The 18,458-nt window shown below is 44.6% G+C and overlaps 2 protein-coding genes across 3 annotated transcripts in view; one reads left to right on the forward strand and one right to left on the reverse strand.

The window, feature by feature from the left end:
• ANKRD13A (ankyrin repeat domain 13A) overlaps nt 1-8,810 on the forward strand; it is a 32,929-nt gene extending 24,119 nt beyond the window's left edge. For both annotated transcript variants that reach the window (XM_041729234.1, XM_041729235.1), the window contains exons 9-15: nt 123-184; nt 1,100-1,230; nt 2,085-2,242; nt 2,872-2,985; nt 4,379-4,539; nt 6,047-6,114; nt 6,727-8,810. In XM_041729234.1, coding sequence (XP_041585168.1) covers nt 123-184; nt 1,100-1,230; nt 2,085-2,242; nt 2,872-2,985; nt 4,379-4,539; nt 6,047-6,114; nt 6,727-6,922 — 890 coding nt within the window. In that variant the 3' untranslated portion in view covers nt 6,923-8,810. The remainder of the gene's footprint in view (nt 1-122; nt 185-1,099; nt 1,231-2,084; nt 2,243-2,871; nt 2,986-4,378; nt 4,540-6,046; nt 6,115-6,726) is intronic.
• Nucleotides 8,811-11,407: 2,597 nt separating this feature from the next.
• On the reverse strand, nt 11,408-16,739 carry C14H12orf76 (chromosome 14 C12orf76 homolog). Its single transcript, XM_041728364.1, has 2 exons — nt 16,583-16,739; nt 11,408-12,707 (listed from the first exon to the last, which is right to left on the reverse strand). The coding sequence occupies exons 1-2, from the start codon at nt 16,713-16,715 to the stop codon at nt 12,622-12,624; spliced, it is 219 nt and encodes a 72-aa protein (XP_041584298.1). The 5' UTR covers nt 16,716-16,739; the 3' UTR covers nt 11,408-12,621.
• Nucleotides 16,740-18,458: the final 1,719 nt, after the last annotated feature.

Consider the following 18,458-nt stretch of genomic DNA (forward strand, 5'->3'; position numbering starts at 1 on the left):
CATAAATAGACTTCCTAATATAGGTAGCTGGGATCCAGAACTTGAAAATAGGATGAGAATCTCCTTCTGTAGTCACAAATGAAGTATAATATTAGACACTAAACTTTCCCCCCACTTCTTAGCGGACAGGAACCCACTGGAATCTCTGCTGGGAACTGTGGAACACCAGTTTGGAGCCCAAGGGGTAAGTGGAAGAAGTGAGCTCCCAGGTTCAAGAAAGGACATGACTTTTCTGTGCTGTGATGGCATTTACTGAATCTGAACAGGCCACTCTGTCTGCAAGCCTGAAGAGCATTCCCAAGCTGAAATCTGAGATACTCTTTTGGAAGAGAAACAGATGAGTCTTATACCTAAAGATTTTAGAGGAGGGTCATGATATAGAAGTCAGGTGCTTTCTCTCTCATCTGTAAACTTAAAAAGGATTCAGGACTTTCTATTTTGACCAGCACTTTTTTTTTTTAAAGGTTTTATTTATTTATTAGCAAGAGAGCACAAGCAGGAGAAAGGGCAGAGAGATAGGGAGAAGACTTCCCCACTCAGTGGGGAGCCCAACATAGGGCTTGACCCCGGATCCCGAGATCATGACCTGAGCCAAAGGCAAATGCTGACTGACTGAGCCACCCAGGCGCCCCTTAACTGAGCACCTTAACATTTTCTTACTTGATCCCTATGAGAACTATGTAGAGTTAGTATAATGGCTGTCAGAGGGTTAGAAAAATGAGATTTCCTTCCCAGTGTCCTGAGTGAGAGCCTGACAGAGCTGGAGCTTAAACTCCAGGTCTTCCAGATCTTACGTGCTTTCAAGGTATTTCTTTTTTCTTTTCTACAGTCAGGAGATAAAAATGCAAGAGAGTGGAGAAATGTTTGACATGGAGACCTATTAGGCTTCCTATGTCATATCCTCACACCTTTGTAGATTTTCTTGTTTTTTTGCAGTAACTTAGTTTAAAAAAGTCGGGGGTGGAGGTTGGGGGAGAAATGACTAGAATTTCCTGATCTATAGCTGGTTAGTGTGTCCACTGCAGAGGCTGAATGCTGTAGGTCTCCACTTGTGAGCACCATTAGGCATTTCTGATATCCCTGAGTTCTGGCTCGGCAGGACCTCACCACAGAATGTGCCACCGCCAACAACCCCACAGCCATCACGCCTGACGAGTATTTTAATGAAGAGTTTGATCTGAAGGACCGGGACATCGGGAGGCCAAAAGAGCTGACAATTAGAACGCAAAAGTAAGAGGCTCAGTGGCCATTTTCAACTGATGGATTCTTATTTCAGAAGTTTTGCTGTTTCATGGGGTCATGTTGTCATTTTTGTGTCCCCTTCCTTTAAAAATAATTTGGAAGTTACTTTATCTGAGAAAAACGAATAGCAGATTGCCCACCTTTTTCTTTCTTTCTTTCTTTCTTTCTTTCTTTCTTTCTTTCTTTCTTTCTTTCTTTCTTCTTTCTTTCTTCTTTCCTTCTTTCTTTCTTTTCTTTCTTTTCTTTCTTTTCTTTCTTTTCTTTCTTTTCTTTCTTTCTTTCCTTTCTTTCCTTTCTTTCTTTCTTTCATTTTATTTATCATGAGAAAAACAGAGAGAGGCCCAGACACAGGCAGAGGAAGAAGCAGCTCCCTGTAGGGGAGCCTGATGTGGGACTCGATCCCAGGACCTCGGGATCATGCCCTGAGCCAAAGGCAGATGCTCAACCACTAAGCCACTCAGGCATCCCAATTGCCCACCTTCTAATTAGCCCTTCTCCAAATAGAGTAGAGATGGGATATAAAATTCCTTGTATTTTTTACTGCCAGCAAGCTTCAGCTGATCAGATAAAATGATCCACCAGCTCTTGATTCCTTCATGCTTGCTCTCAATTCTGGCTGCTGCAGGGGGAGGTCAGAGTGTAGGACATTTCTCCTGACAGCCAGATCTTATGGTGATCGGAATTTTGTGTGGGTCTAGTTTCTTTCCTGCTCCGCATTAAGAGAAGTACGGTGGCTGGGAAGGCTGCGTAAGGAGGAGTGCTGTCTAGCTGGCTGCATAGAAGTCATTCAGTTTCCCTGGCTGGGGGTGATGGCCTCACTCTTGTCTTGGTCCGTCTTATAGGTTTAAAGCAATGCTGTGGATGTGTGAGGACTTTCCCCTCTCTCTTGTGGAGCAGGTCATTCCTATCATTGACCTCATGGCCCGAACCAGCGCTCATTTTGCACGGCTGAGAGATTTCATCAAACTGGAATTCCCGCCTGGATTTCCTGTCAAGATAGGTACTTTCTACCAAACCACAGGAGCACCTGTAGGTTCTGCCTGTTTCTGTGGGTGACAGATTGTGCTTCGAAACACCAGAACATTTTAGGCAAAAGTAGCAGAGAGTAGACATAACAGAGGAGGTCACAATGATGCTCTAGTTTAATATGGCTTTTGGTTCACTTGCCACATCAAAATTAGGAGATCATCAGTTCTATTCACAGATGGTGCTAACAGATGTAAAAAGGCATAAAAAATGTGAGCATTCATTGTTTTCATGTCACACTTTAAGCATCAAATTAGATTGTTTTTGAGGAAGACCGTTGACACCAAGATCCTTTGATACAGAAGTATGTTTTAGGGCCTGCACTGGAATGCATAATCTCATAAACAATACATAGAATCTGTGAGGGAGTTACAGTTTGGATAGTTGCATATTTGTGACATTCTTCAGCACAGTCTTGATCAATTATTTACTGTGATCTAGAAAAGTTGCTTAACCCCTCTGAATATTAGTTTTCTCATCTGTATATTGGGAAGGGTTGTTATGTTCATGTATTTGACATGGACCTAGCATAGTAAGCACTCAGTAAATGATGGCTATTGTTATTCTCATAAAGTTTATTTATAAAAGCTCTTATTTTGTTAGAAATTCCCTTGTTTCATGTCTTAAATGCACGGATTACATTTGGAAATGTTAATGGCTGTAGCACTGCTGAAGAAACTGGATCTCAAAATGTTGAAGGGACCCAGCCTGATTCAGGTAAAAAAAAAAAAAAAAAAAAGTTGGGCTTTGTGATTTAAAAGAAAAATACACATTCAGTTAGTATACTAATTATTCAGTTTGACATTGGAGTCTCTTATGAAGTAGATCTCTGCACTGAATGAAAATTTTAGATTTCATTTAGATTCAGTGAAAAAAAACCACATGGAGAATATGACCCCACTTGTATTAAAGGAAACATAGTCTTAAAAGCCAACTTTATTGAAGTGTACCATATATACAATAAAATTCTCCTACATTAAGTGTGATAGTTCAGTGCATTTTGACAAATGTGGGTACCTGGGTAATCACTACCACAATCAAGATGCAGAGCATTTCTATTACCCCACAAAATTTCCTCAGGCTCCCTTGCAGTCCATCCAAATTATCTTTTGGATGCTACTGTAAATGGATTATTTACTTAATTTTACTTTCCAGTTAGTCATTGGTAGTATATGGAAACATAACTGAATTTTTTTTTTAGTTGTTTTGTTTTACTGTGGTAAATGTTGTTCTGTGTCTGGGACTATTTGAAAGATACACAGGCATTTGTTTTATTGTTTTTTGAGAGAGGGAGAGTGAGCATGGTTCCAGTGGGGTGGAGGAGGGGCAGAGGGAGAGAAAGGATCTCAAGCCATGCTGAGCATGAAGCCCAACAAGGGGCTCAACAAGGGGCTCAATCTCATGACCTCAGCTGAAACCAAGAGTTGGATGCCCAACCGAGCCACCCAGGTGCCCCATTTTACCATTTTTATTTTAGTTTACAGACATCTTATATACTTTCTTTTATGTGTTTATTATATTTCATAATAAAAAGGAAAAATACAAAGAGACCTTGTTGTGGTTGTGTACATACACTGCATTCCTCAAAAACAAACAGGAAACACTGGTTACCTTTGGACTTTGGAAATAAGAGAAAGAGTTTAGGGAGAGAGAGATCTTTATTTTTTTATGACTGTGAGTTAATTTTATTACTTAAAAAAAAAAACAAGACAAAAAGAAAAAGGCTGTATTTTGGTACTTTTCTGTGTCAACGTTATTCTTTTTTCTTTTTGTAAAGATTTTATTTATTCATTCACGAGAGAGAGGCACAGACATAGGTAGAGGGAGAAAGCAGGCTCCATGCAGGGAGCCTGTCATGGGACTCGATCCCGGGTCTCTAGGATCACACTCTAGGCCGAAGGCGGCGCTAAACCACTGAACCACCCAGGCTGCCCTGGCAAGGTTATTCTTACTCAAAATCACTCTCACGTAGTAGCAAACCTTGATTTTAATCATTTTAATCCTTTTGTTTTGTTAATTGAAAAAAATTTTATAAATTTTAAATTATAAGTTTGAAGGAGAAATTTATTTTACTGATTGAGGCACTGGACTGTCACCTTTTGTGTTTCAGCTTCCCACGTCACAAACTTTGAGGTTGATCAGTCTGTATTTGAAATTCCGGAATCTTACCACATTCAGGACAATGGCAGAAATGTGCATTTGCAAGATGAAGATTACGAGATAATGCAGTTTGCCATCCAGCAGAGTTTACTGGAGTCCAGCAGGAGCCAGGTGCATTTAGCAGAACAAATGGCAGGGCACGGGAGGGTTTAATTTGTAGCTGGCTTGTAGGACTCACTGTACATCATACATTGGACGTATTCACGGTGTTAGAGAGATTCTATTTTTTGTACCTGGTCTCTCTCAGAAGCTTCTTATGTGACACCATGTGCACAACCCTAGTCTGTATCATTCATAGGATGTTTCCTGACAGACTGTCCTTCTCTTCAGTTCACCCATGCAGCCAACAGTCATATTTTTGGGAGTATGCTGTCCAATTTGCTGGTACTGAAACTGTAGGTCCATGCTTGTTTTCATCATCCTGTTTTTTCTGAAATACTGTTCATGTGTTGATAGTCTTGTAAGTAGGCATATGGGTTTTGAATCGCAGCTTCCTCCCCAAGAAAGACTAATCACTGTGTTATGGCTGTTTAGTGTGCGATGAAAATGGTGGTTGATTCCTTGTTAACTTTGTTTTTTACTCCTATGTTTTATTCTGTTGCAAGGGGTATAATCCCAAACTGTCAGAGTATCTGGCTAAGGGTAGAGCTAAGGATAGAGCAGACAGACCAGCATTAAGAATAGTTGGTGTTTTCTTCCTTCAGGTCTCACCTGCCTGGGGCAGTGCAGGGCCTGAGCTCTTCCTCCCCCGCCACCCCCACCACCCATCAACTCCTTTCATTCCCACCCTGCTGTGGCTTCCTGACTCTGCTGGAGTGGAGGCTCTTTCTGTGTCCACTACCTCTTGGTGTGTCCTGGGCTCTGCTGTCTGTCTGTTCATTGGTTTCTTGTTTCCTTCTGTCACTTGTTTGGCACGTGTTTGCAGAGTAGGGATTCTTTGGTGAAGCAGCCTCAGCCCCTGCACTCATAGGCCCACTAAGCTTTGAGAGTGGTACCCACACTCCAGTGTCCAAGCTCAGGTTTGGTATTCTGGTTTTATTCTTGAGGCTCTGAGGTTGGGCAGTGTGTGCCCTACCCCTCTTGCATTTCCCATCAATCCATTCTTTGAACCATTTAGTTTTCTGAAGCTGCTGGGCCAAGGGCCAGACCCAGAGCCAGCATATTCCCTTTGGGAGGCCTCCTGGGAGCAGTCCCAGCCCCTGGGCCTCACTGTCCCTCCCTCCAGTGTACCTTCCTTTCCCTTCTGTAGGTGAGCTTATTTTCCCCCTTGATAGCTGCATGTATTGACCATAAATTTTGCAAAGGGGAGTGGCCAAAGATGACAAATGTTGAATTATGTATTGCAGTCTTGCTTTACAAGAATTACTTGCCTTATTCATTTAAACTTTGCCCAGGGCTGTTTTTGATAGATTCTGTGTCAAGCGTGAGAGGCTGTGGCCGTTAAGCAGGGTAGTGTACCATATACTGCCTGACATTTAGGTGTCATTTTTGAGATAGCCTAAGTCCCTATCAGTTTTTCATGCAGTGCTATCAATAACACACTGCTTTGATCTCCTTAACGGTATGATGCCTGTTCCTTCTAGGAGGTATTCATGCCCATCTTGTTTATTTTTCATAGGAACTTTCAGGACCAGCTTCGAATGGAGGGATCAATCAGACACATGCCTATGACGCCCAGTATGAGAGGTAATTGGAGTGACTCTTAAGGCTTAAGCTTTGGCCAACACGGGCACTTAGTGTCGATACAGTTGTTGACTAGTTCCCAGGCCAGTGCCGTTGGGAAAACGACACCTTTTTGATTAGCCTGGTTCCTCTACAAAGAATGTATGCTCACACAGGGTCTAGATACCCTCAGTGGGAAGTATATACAAGTTTAAGAATGAGGGGACTTTGAGGAGCAGCTACAGAGATGAGTAAATAATCTTTTCAAAGGAGGGGATGGTAAAGACTGCAAAGATTTACTTTGTGAAGTATTTTCACATACTCCAGGCATATGTGCAAGCTTATTGAAGAACAACTTGGATTTTGCTTTAAAATAGATCCAAGTTCAGTTCCTAATACCATCACGTAGCAGCTGGGTGATCCTGGGCAGATTTCTTCACCTCTCTGAGCCTTGAGTATCTCACGTGTGCGCAGCACCCACACCTCTAGAGTCCTATGGGATTGAACGGTAGCGTGCCCCTGGAGTGCACATCCAGTGCCTGGTGTGGTATGCTCTTTGTGAGCGGTTATATGTGGACGCTGCCGCTAGCCTGATGATGCTGGTCATTGGTTTCTTTCCGCTTTTTTCCATCACAGGGCCATCCAGGAGAGCCTGCTCACCAGCTCAGAAGGTCTGTGCCCTGGTGTCTCGAGTGAGACAAGCCGTTTTGACAGCGACTTGCAGCTGGCCATGGAGCTCTCTGCCAGAGAGCTGGAGGAGCGGGAGCTCCGGCTCCGGGAGGAGGAGGAGGAGCTCCAGCAAGTCTTACAGCTGTCTCTCACTGAGAAATAGACCTTTCTGCTCATGCTCACGGGCTGCACAAAGCAGAGGTTCTAGGCTGCACGGGAGTGCTGCATTACTAGTGCCCCGGGGCTGAGGGACCGCACTTCGCATGTATGCAGCAGACAGCAGCTGCCCTTTTTTTACACAGAGGTGCAAGACCAGGAACTCCCAGGCCCATCCACGACACTCCCCGGGGGGCGGGGGGGTGGGTCTGGGGACTGTCAGGCACCCTGCCTCCAGGCTAAGGGGAGGAGAGCATTGTCACTTTCCATTAGCTGTATTGGCTTGCAGGTCACGTTCTTACTACCAGCTTTAGACAAACACCCCAATCCCCGCAAGTTTGTAGATTAATTTTTATCAAGGAGTGATAACAAAACAAGTTATTGCAGAGTCAGGGTGCTTTTATATGAGAGCAGCAGCCTTTTTAGAGCATGGTTTATGAGAATCTATGAGGCACTTCTTTACAGTTCACCAAAGAAATGGATAATCTGTGCCGATCTACTCTTTTGTTTTTACCTTTATACAGGGTTTCTAGAACACCATCACTGCTCCTCCTCCACCTTACTCCACTCCTCCCATCCCCAGCTAGAGTTAAAGAGGAGACATGTACAGGATATGTTTTAGATTAGGCTTAACTACTTGCATCACATTAGGATATACAAATGACCACGGATGTTGCCTTAGCCTTAAAAATTACCAATAGTTTCAAACCACCTCACTCCACTTACTGAGGGGTCTGATTTGAATTTATAAAGGCCGTTCCTTTGAGAGCAGGATCCTCCAGGCTAAATCCAAGGCAGCTAATCCTGGCCCTGAAGGAGCAGCTAGGAGAGCCTGAGGCTTGTTCTTGAAGCGGGCAGGCTGGCCAAAACATTGGACAGCACGGAACCAAACCAAGTATGTTCCACGCCTTCCCTAGTGACAGATTGCTATGGAGACGCCTAGGAAGACCCCACTACAGGCCTAGGCTCACTAGAGAGGAAGGGGTGACCTTGTAGTTAGAAAGGGAGCTACAAGCAGAACTCAATAGCTCTGTATTCAAAAGGGAAAATGAGGATTCTGTATTGCTTTTTAGAGTTAAAATCAACATCTTTCTGGATAAATATATTTTTTAACAGAATCTTTTTATTATTTTTGAAAGATATAAAAACAACTACTCCCATCAGTAGCAATACAAGGTTATACATTTTAACCAGATTTTCTCAGGCCTTTTTTGGATACCTTTAGTAGTTCAACGATTTTATCTGACCCTTCTGTAAATAAGAACCGCACACCACACGGAAGATCCCGGGGAGGAGAGCTGAGGGCGCCCTCACTCTGGCCCATCTATTCGTTCCCACAGGCTGCACTGACATAACCTGGTAACAATGGCCTCCTCAGCTCTGCATCTGTCTCCTATCTGCTGTGCTGCTTTCAGGATAGGAAGAGAGACAGAAGCTACACTGCAGTTAGCATCTGTATCCTCCAGTTAGTGTTGCCAGTAAAATATTCTTAGTCACAGAGATTTGTGCTTTGGATTCCACATAACCATCTGCCTTTTATGTCATGGTCCAACCAGACAGAATTCCTTCTATTGCGCACACAAGGCCAGTATACTGTGGTGTCACGTTTGTTTCAAATACACAGCTTGGCATTCTGTTTACTTTGTGTTTACCCTGAGTGAAGACACTTCTTGGGAATGGCTGCAGTCAGGCCACATTGTTTACACACTGAGGTGTATCATCAATGATTTCTATGTTTGCATTCCATTGTCCTGCTTACTGAGGTCTTGGACTCCCCAGGAAGCCAGTTAAAAGGGACTGAGTGTTGTGTCAACTGTTGCAGCGTTTTTCATATATGTGTTCACTCTCTTAAAATGCAAATAAAGATTGCTTCCCAAGAGGGTGCTTGTACAATATCCTAGACAGCCTTTTAGTCTTTTTTCCTTTTTATGTGGTTTTTCTAGTCACTGAATGTCCCCATACTTCCTGTTACTTATGTGACTGGCACATGGGAGTGCCTCACAACACCCTGCACGTATTACAAAGGTGACCTGCTCCTCTCAGTCTTCCCACCTGGGTCATACAATCTGCACACAGCATGCTACTTGTTTCACACAAGAAACAAAAAGCCAGCCAGCATCAGGGCTGCTGGGAGACGGCAGTCATCCTGCTGCCTCTTGAGTCCAGGAAGCCACACCAACATCATATCTCTCGTGGGACTGAATCTGCTCTCCCCTCTGAGGGTAAAGTCCTTGTGAGGCTTTTCTTACAAGTTCAGGTGATAATTAGGCTTCCAGATTTATCCTACACCAAATTACTTTGGTATTAAAACAAAAAAAGGGAGAGGGTTGCCTAGGTGGCTCAGTCAGTGAAGCGTCTACCTTCTGCTCATGGCATGATCCCGGGGTCCTAGGATTCAATCCCGTGGTCCTAGGATTCAATCCCGTGCTGGGCTCCCTGCTTAGTGCGGAGTCCATCTCCCTCTGTTCCTCACCCAACTTGTGCTATTTCAATTTCAAAAAATTCTAAAAAAAACAAAACGGAAGCAGTGACCAGTAAAAAACATCTGGGCTCCAGAAATGAGGCCTTGGCATTTCCAGGAAGATGTGAGGGAGTTGCTATGCTTTGGGGGAAAGTACACAATACTCTAAGCCAGTGGGGCATAATGAAGAAAACTCAGTCACCTTAGGCCAAGAGATGGAATACCTGTGGATTATTAAGAAACTATAGCTTCTTCACCTTTAGGTTCCCTAAAGTTTAGGTGGTTCAGTTATCAGCAGGAAACTGAGCCATTTCTATAAGACATTACTAGGAACTAAGTCTAACAAAGTGCTTGACACTGCACCATGAGCATGTCCAATACACCACACATAACATGAGGTGTCTGCCTGTCAAGGAAAGGAAGTCCAATCTAAATGATGGGAAAGAGATTTACTGTAACAACCAATTTGTTGCTGAACACAGAAGACTTCAAGGAAGACAAGTTGTGTGACAACTGCTTTACGGGACTATTTGCAGTACATGCAGTTAAGTGATCGGGTTCAAAATCCAAACTAGGCCCATGTCTGGAAATGTGTGGATTTCAGATTGAGGTCCAGCTGAAAAAAATTAAGACTTCCTGAGCCCCGAGATCCCAAAAAGCACTTGCAGATTTATTAATCTCAAATTTAAAGAAAGTGAAGATTAATGCTAAGTCATTTGCATGACTGGTATAAATGAAGTGAATATGTTCATTTGGGTACACGGTAAATATTCGGAGCACAGTTCATTTTATGAGGTTTAGGCTGCCTCCATACCCCATATTCCCAGAGATGAAGGTAAAATAATGCCACTTGAAAAATACTAGTCAGTCTCTGGTGCATAAACGTTTTTAGAATTCTCTCTTCCCAGAATTGAGGTTTGTGCCCTTCTTCATCTCTACAAGAAGCCTTTTTCTACAAAGATTACTCTGCCTGACTTTAGATTGAAATCTCATACTTAACAGACGGTAACATTGGAATGAAGAGGTAGGCTGGGTGTTGGATTTGTATATGGAGTAACTATCACAAGGTTGTTTCAGAAAAGTAAAATGCACAGTGATTCCTGAGCAAACAGTAGGTTACCAGGTTGGTTTATGGGCCTACCAAGTTTTTACTGTTCCCCTCTAAAATCCTAAAAATGGCAATACATTTTTAGGCAGTGTATCAAAACATGACACTCCAGATGAGGTGGGGCTGTGCACTCTTGGGACTTGGCTGTCACTGCCAGTTTCTCAGAATCCCACCTGCTCCTCCTCCCTGCAGTCCATCAATAACCACGGTCTTTTAAGGGACAGGCCAAAGATGGCGACCCCACCCTGGTGGTATTGGTTTCACGGTGTCTTGATCTTCACCATAATTAAGAAAGATAGGAGTGTATAGCACCACTTTACAGATGAAAAAACTGAGGCTCTGGAGAAGTTAAGCCTGTTTGTAGTTAAGAGTGGAGACACAAATCCAGGTCTTCAGACCCTTGGGCTGGCCTGGGAGATTACTTATGGCTCAGTCTCCGAAATAATATCTCACGCCTTGGGGCAACTGTCTTATTTCACACATAAATTTTAAAATTTGGGCAGCCTGGGTGGCTCAGCGGTTTAGTGCTGACTTTGGCCCAGGGCGTGATCCTGGAGACCTGGGATCGAGTCCCACGTCAGGCTCCTTGCATGGAGCCTGCTTCTCCCTCTGCCTGTGTCTCATGAATAAATCTTAAAAAAAAAAAAATTTAACTTCTCGGCGCTTCTCTGAGAGAGTAGATCAAAGGCCAACACACACCTGCATTTTAGACACTTAGAAAATAATCACCAGGGGATCCCTGAGTGGCTCAGTGGTTTAGCACCTACCTTCAGCCCAGGGTGTGATCCTAGAGTACCGGGATCGAGTCCCACATTGGGCTCCCTGCGTGGAGCCTGCTTCCCCCTCTGCCTGTGCCTCTACCTCTGTGTCTCTCATGACTAAATAAATAAAATCTTAAAAAAAAAACCACCAGGAGTCAAACAGCATGTAAGATTTTACTTTAATTTTAATTGACACTTGGTGCAAAGCACAAAACAGTGAACACTTCAATGGCTCAATGTTAGGGTTACACACAAAATCCTTAAGTTCAACAGTTACAGTATCCCACGTTAATTTGTTTCACATTCAGTGCAGGGTGTTAAAAAAAAAAAAGTCAGTGCAGTTACTGAACGGAATACAAGATAAGCATTTCAATTTAATAACAAATTAAACCTAGCATCTTTAAAATAAATACTGATAACAACCACTTTGTAAGTACAAAAGTATCATTTCAATAGGAAAGAAAAAATCCAGTTCAACATTGCAAAACAGCAGCATTTTCAAGGTTGAGATGAAATCTGTGTAAACACACACCCACCTGCCACTCGGTCTCCTACCAGAACATATACTTCTGAGGACCTCCTCACCCAGGGCTAAAAAGAGTTCCTGCTGAATTTCTTTTAGATTCTAAATCTGAAAAGCTGCCACATGTTTTAGGCCAAGGGCTGGAAAGGCTTGAGTGCAGCCCCAGGAAGATCAACATGTTTCAGCAGGATGGAGTTCTTTCTCAGTCACATTTCTAGTCCAACTCAGAGCCTTCCAACCCCGGGTGCTCATGGTCATAGGCCTACCTGATGTGACCCTGACTTCACTGGGGGCATTGGAGCACAGAGCCACATGCAGCATGAGGAGTGGTGGCCCAAGTTCCCCACAGCTGACACAGCTTTGCGACGAGGGCATTCCAAGCCAACTCAATATAACTAAAAACATATGTGATTCTTAACCCCACTGTGACCAAATGGGTCTCCAGTATAGAATGTCTACATGTTAAGTCTTCCTCTTATGAATATTTTCCAACATTCAGGATTAGTCCTTTCCTGTGTGGTTTTCACACCACTCACATAGTTAGTTAACTGCTTTCCCATCTTTACACTGAAACTGGGAGGTTCAGGTCTTAAGGTGTAACAAGTGTTGAATGTAGCCAGATATACAAAGAAACACTAAGAGGCAGACCCAGTTACTTACATTACAGTGTTAGGAAAAAAAAAACAAAAAACTACCTAATGTTTTTTCTAAATCATTTCACATTTACCAACTGTCCAGACTGAAGTGTTCGGACTTCCAAGTGGCGGAGTTCTGATTCCAACTTCTCCAATGACCCACATGCAACAATTGATCTTTTCTCCAGTACTTGTGGAAGAACTTGTTTGCTTGGCTGTCACCGACGCCGAATGGGCTTGTAGACACAAAATGCCATAAGGATCACAGTCACCAGCAGGATGCTGAAAATGGTTCCCATCAACACTGCAAAAGGAAAACATGTTACCTCCTAATGGCAGCTTCAGGTCCTGTCTTCCATCTACTCATTGATGATGATTTGCCAAATGCCACTCAGTGCCAGACACAGCACCAGGTGTGTGGGAAATGGTCACAGATTTTCTCTTGGGATGTTTCCACATACATGGGGGAAGAGACGTAAACAAGTGAGAGCATCTTTGGGGGTTGAAGAAATGTGACGGTGATGGGGGGTGGGTAATAGTAGGTAGGGCAGTAGAGAAAGCATCTGAGGAGGTAATATGCAAGCTGGGACCAAGATGAAAAGAGGGAGCCAGCCATGGGAAGATCTGCAGGTCAGCAAAAGAAAGCACTCAGGGCCAGACAAGCCCAGAAAGAGAAAAGAGGCAAGCATAGCTGAGGGGGAAGGAAGCAAGGCAGGAAATGAAGCCAGAGGAAGGCTGGAGCCAGTTCATCCAGGGCCTTGTAAACCATGAGGGCAACATGGATTTATTGTAAGTTTAGAGAGAGGGCCGAAGGCAAAGAATGACATGATCTGATTCAGCTGGGAAAACAGATCCCTCTGGCTGCTGTATGGAGAACCATCGGACTGCAGGGGACAAAAACAGAAGCAGAGAACCCAACGTTTTTAAAGCCATTCATTAAAACTGGAGATGAAAAAAAGAGTAAAGCATTTCAATCTCTGGATGAGACAAAGGCCTTCTAATCCAAGAAGCAATGAACTAACGTCACAAATCTGTTCCATCTTGGAGACAATTTGGAGTAAATTTCACGTCTAAAACCTCCAGAGTGCTCAGGTGAGAACTGGGACCTCCAACTGATCACTCTGGTTGAGCCTCAGTACAAGACTAGACACAAGGACTGGGGTTTTAACATAACCAGCAACCCAATGAAGTGAAGGGCAGTCCCATTTGTGTAACTGCCTCAGAGCTCTTATGAGAGTTCAAAATGTTACCTTTTACCAAGCAAATGTACATTTGTTTGCAAGTGTGTGGGCCCATCCCAGGTTCCAGTGGGAGCCTAACCATGGCTGTTCTCTAGTGTGGCTACTGAAAAAAAGGATTTGACCACAGTTTTGTTTTGCTTAAATCAGTAATTTGGAGATACCTGTGACTCCTACAGAATGCCCCCACATGGAACCCAGTTATTACTTAAACACTGATCATACAGAAAAACTTTTTTTGGTGAGGAAGGGAAAGAAAGAACACAAGAAGTGACAAAGACAACCTACAACTCATACACGCTAAATGTCCCATCTCAAAACAGGCCTTGTTACCTAAAAACCTGCCCTTAAAATCAAAATCTTGAATTCTATGAATTTCTAAGGTTCTCACTGCAATGGATCTCAAGTTGCCTTATTCCTTTTAAGCCACTTTCTTGCATTTGACATTCTGAAAGGGCTCTTAAGAAAACACCACCTCCCAAAACCCAAGCAAACTCCCAAAGCAGGTATGCAGGGGACTAGAAGTGGAGAATGGAACCTCAAAAAGCATTTGAAAAGGCTTAAAATCATGGGTTGTTAGGTACATAATGTCCATGTGGGGATTGATAAATTCTCCCAGCCTTCATCTTTTTACCTCTCCCACACTTTGCACATGGTATTAGTTGCCTGAATGGCAGGCTCAGGCTGAACCTAAGACTAGTTAGGTCCTTCCTTACTAGTCACTTCCCATCATTGCTTCATTTCCTACATCTACACAAGTGGCAAATGAAACCCACCTCACAAGGGTTTCCTGAAACCTGACTGTGGTACCCTATGAAAAGCACTCATTAGAGTGTGGATATATAACATGCACATGATAGATGAAGGCATTATGACCAAAACTGGCAGCACAGCACAGTGGTCAAGAATTCAGGGTTTGGAATTAGACTCTCTGGGTTCCTATCTATACTGACAGGCTGTGTTCTCACCTAAGTTCCACAATCTCTGTTTCCTCCTCTGTGAAGACAGAGACAAAAACACCCACTGCACAGGATGGTGTAGGGTAGTGTTTCCCAAACTATCTGTGGTAAAGGACTAGTGTTTATAGCTTGTAGCCTGTCCCGGGCCATTACTATGGGCATGACTAGTAAGCAGTCCTTGTCAGTCCAGGGACTCCTATACGATTGGTGTCTACTTGCTTGGATGTTGCAACAGTGTCAAACTGTTAAATCCCTAAACATTTAATGTCTGTGGTCCTTTCTCTGCAGGTAAATAGTATGGACACCCCATCGGTTTGCAGACCGCTTTTTTTTTTGTTTTAAGACTTATTTATTTATTCATGAGAGACAGAAAGAGAGAGAGAGGCAGTGACATAGGCAGAGGGAGAAGCAGGCTTCCCCCAGGGAGCCTGATGGCGGACTTGATCCTGATCTCGGGATTACACCCTGAGCCGAAGGCAGACACAACTGCTGAGCCACCCAGGTGTCCCCCCAGACCACTCTTCGAATAGTATTGTTCTGCAGTAGTGGTTCTTAACCAGGGGGATTTTGCCCCCAGTGGACATCTGATAATGTCTTCAGATATTCTGATTATCCAGACAGGGAGTTAAGTGTGGTCCTGGCATCTAGCAGATAAAGGCCGCAGATGCCATTCAACATTTTACAATGCTCAGGATACTGTGCCTCACTTCACCTCGTCCACAAAGACTCATCTGGTCCACCATGTCAGTAGTACCCTGGTGGAGAAACTGCTCCAAAGGATGGAGCAGCAGAGCACGTGGAAATCATTCAGCAGGGTGCTAGGTACACAGTAAGTGCTCAATACATAAATTCTTTTTTTTAAAATTTATTTATTCATAGAGACACGGAGAGAGGAGAGAGAGAGAGAGACACAGGCAGAGGGAGAAGCAGGCTCCATGCACCGGGAGCCCGACGTGGGATTCGATCCCGGGTCTCCAGGATCACGCCCTGAGCCAAAGGCAGGCGCCAAACCGCTGCGCCACCCAGGGATCCCCCTATATATGTGTCTTTTAGGGCTCCTCCCAAAAGGTACGTTTCAAGCTCCTTAAAACCTAAGGTCTAGTACTGGTTTCCCATGTTCACTGAACATCCTGTGCCTATGAAACCTTTAGTAAGCAGAAATGGCATAAAGTGAAAAAAGTTACCATTAATTTACAAGGAAAAAATTTTGGCTTTCCCAGACCCCCAAAATAACCTCAGGCTTTTCTGGTACCTTAAGACACATTTAGCTAAGGGAGGATACCCAGAATAAATCCGGAAAAGGAGGGGATCCCTGGGTGGCTCGGCGGTTTAGCGCCTGCCTTTGGCCCAGGGCGCGATCCTGGAGACCCGGGATCGAATCCCACGTCGGGCTCCCGGTGCATGGAGCCTGCCTCTGCCTCTCTCTCTCTCTCTCTCGATCATAAATGAATGAATAAATAAATAAATCTTTAAAAAAAATCGAGAACAGGAACAGATACAGACACACTTCAAAGCTATATCGCCCTGATGCTACGATGGACAGAGTTTGGTGGGGCCCCTCTGGCTGCTCCGGGTGTGTAATGCAAAAAAACCTCCTTAGCGCTCTTTTCACTTTTTTCGCAAAAGGGAAAAATCCTCTTCGGGTTTCTTTAGGTTACCGAAAACAGATACTCATTCGGGTCTTTTCCTAGGAGCGTAGGGGAATAACGAGAACGCCCGAAAAGTAGGCTGACAGGTACCAGCCCCGGCTTGCACCGCTATCCTAGCTGTGTACACGGGGGCAGGTAACCTCACCTCCCTGAGTTTCACTTTCACCTTCAAATCAGGGCTGCAATTCTCAGCTCTCTCATTAAAGGACCCTTGTGGCCCAGCCTGGGCCCACGCAGCCAGAGAAGAGGGGCCCGGCCACCAGGTCGCTGAAGCAACCGCGCAGGTGCAGGGAGCCCACTGCGAGGCACGCCCCGCCCGCCCCCGCCGCTCACCCAGGTTCTGCCCGCGCAGCACCGCGTAGGGCCGGCTCCGCTCCGGTGGCTCTGCGGGGCTCGGGGCCTCCGCCCGCCCCGCCAGGAAGCTCCCCAGGCCGAAGCTCAGCCACCAGCACACGCGGCGCAGCATCTTCTCGGGCCGCAGCGGCGGAGAGCGCACTTCCGCCCAAAGCCCCGCCTCCGTCCCCGCCCGCGCGCCTCCTTCCGCCGCTGTCTCCGCCCACCCAGCGCGCGCTGTTGCCAGGGTAACCAGACGCCCTGGGCGCTTGGGGCTCCTCCCGCGGCGACCGTCCTTCTTGGCGAACGTTTCCGCCGGGGCCGATTTTCAGCGGGATCGCCCTTCTGTCTGGGGCAACGTCCCTCTGGATCACCACTCCGCCGTGACTACGTTCCCCTTTTGTGAGCTTCAGGCGGGCATCCTTCCATAGGAGTCTCTTGGGTCCACTTTGGGCCTATTAAAGGTTTTTCTTTTTCTATGAATCCGTGCATTTTCTTATTAGATCTTCGCTACAGGCCCAAGAAATAGACACTGTATTACCCTTTGACAAATGCCTCCTTCTCAGGAAGCCCTTACCTGGACATCCTTTTCTAAAATTGCAACCTTTCCACTTGCTCAACATACATACACTCTCGCTACCCTGTTGCCTCTTTCGTCTTCTATCCCTCTAAACTCATCCTCGGTTAACTTTTTACAAAATTTTACTTAAATTCAAGTTGTCAACATATAGTATAATACCCAGTGCTCATCCCATCGTGTGCCCTCCTTAGTGCCTGTCACCTGGTTACCCCATCCGCTGACCCTCCTTACCTTCTGCAGCCCTTCGTTTGTTTCCCAGAGTCATGAGTCTCTTATGATTTGTCTTCCTCTCTAATTTTTTCCCCTCACTCAGTTTCCCCCCCTTTCTCTTATGGTCCCTTTCACTATTTCTTATAGAATAAGCAATTGTTTAATGATAATGTATGACATGTAATTATGCCCCAGGCATTTGACTTCGTTTTTGTTTCTGCTTCAGGATTTTTACTTTTCCCTTTGCCTGCAGTACTTTTCCCTGTCACATGAGCATGGCAGGCAACTGTACACCATTGAAGTCTCCACCCAAGGTCCATTCCTCAGAGTGCCCTTTCCGGAGTCCCTGACACAGCCACCACACTCAGCCCATCGTCTCTGTATAGTTATCACTATCTCAAGTAATTCTGTTCTTTGACTTTTTTCTGTTGTTGCCTGTCTTCCCCACCAAACTGTGAACTCCATGAAGGTAGGACAATGTCTGCCTGCCCTTGGTGCCTGGAGCAGTTCTGGGAACAGGAAAGTTTTTCTCAAATATCTGTCGGATGGTTGTGGAGCAGCAATAATGTTGAATAAACAAAAAAGCGAGGGGCAGAAGAAAAACAAAGTATTGAAAATAGCCTTGTTTTCACCACTTAGTAACTTCACATATATTTGTACATACTAAAATAGCAGACCATTGGGGCACCTGGGTGGCTTAGTGGTTGAGTGTCTGCCTTTGGCTCAGATCATGATCCCTAGGTCCTGGGATTGAGTTCCACATTGGGCTCCCTACATGGAGCCTGCTTCTTCCTCTGCCTATGTCTCTGCCTCTCTCTGTGTGTCTCTCATGAATAAATAAATAAAATCTTTAAAAAACCCCAAAATATCAGACCATTTACAATTAAATATAATTTCTACCTCCAAATTCCCACAGCCCTTGACCTTTTGATGCTCAGCTCATTGTACTTTGTATTCTGGTGATTGTAAATGTCTTATTTCTCTAATTGGATGATAAACTTCTTCTATCAGGAGTGCAGGACATTCACAAATTTCACAAAATTCACAAATTTCATTATGTGAAATTTTGATTTCACATAAGCAATG

This window comes from Vulpes lagopus, chromosome 14, assembly GCF_018345385.1.
Source record: "Vulpes lagopus strain Blue_001 chromosome 14, ASM1834538v1, whole genome shotgun sequence".
Classification (NCBI taxonomy): Eukaryota; Metazoa; Chordata; class Mammalia; order Carnivora; family Canidae; genus Vulpes; species Vulpes lagopus.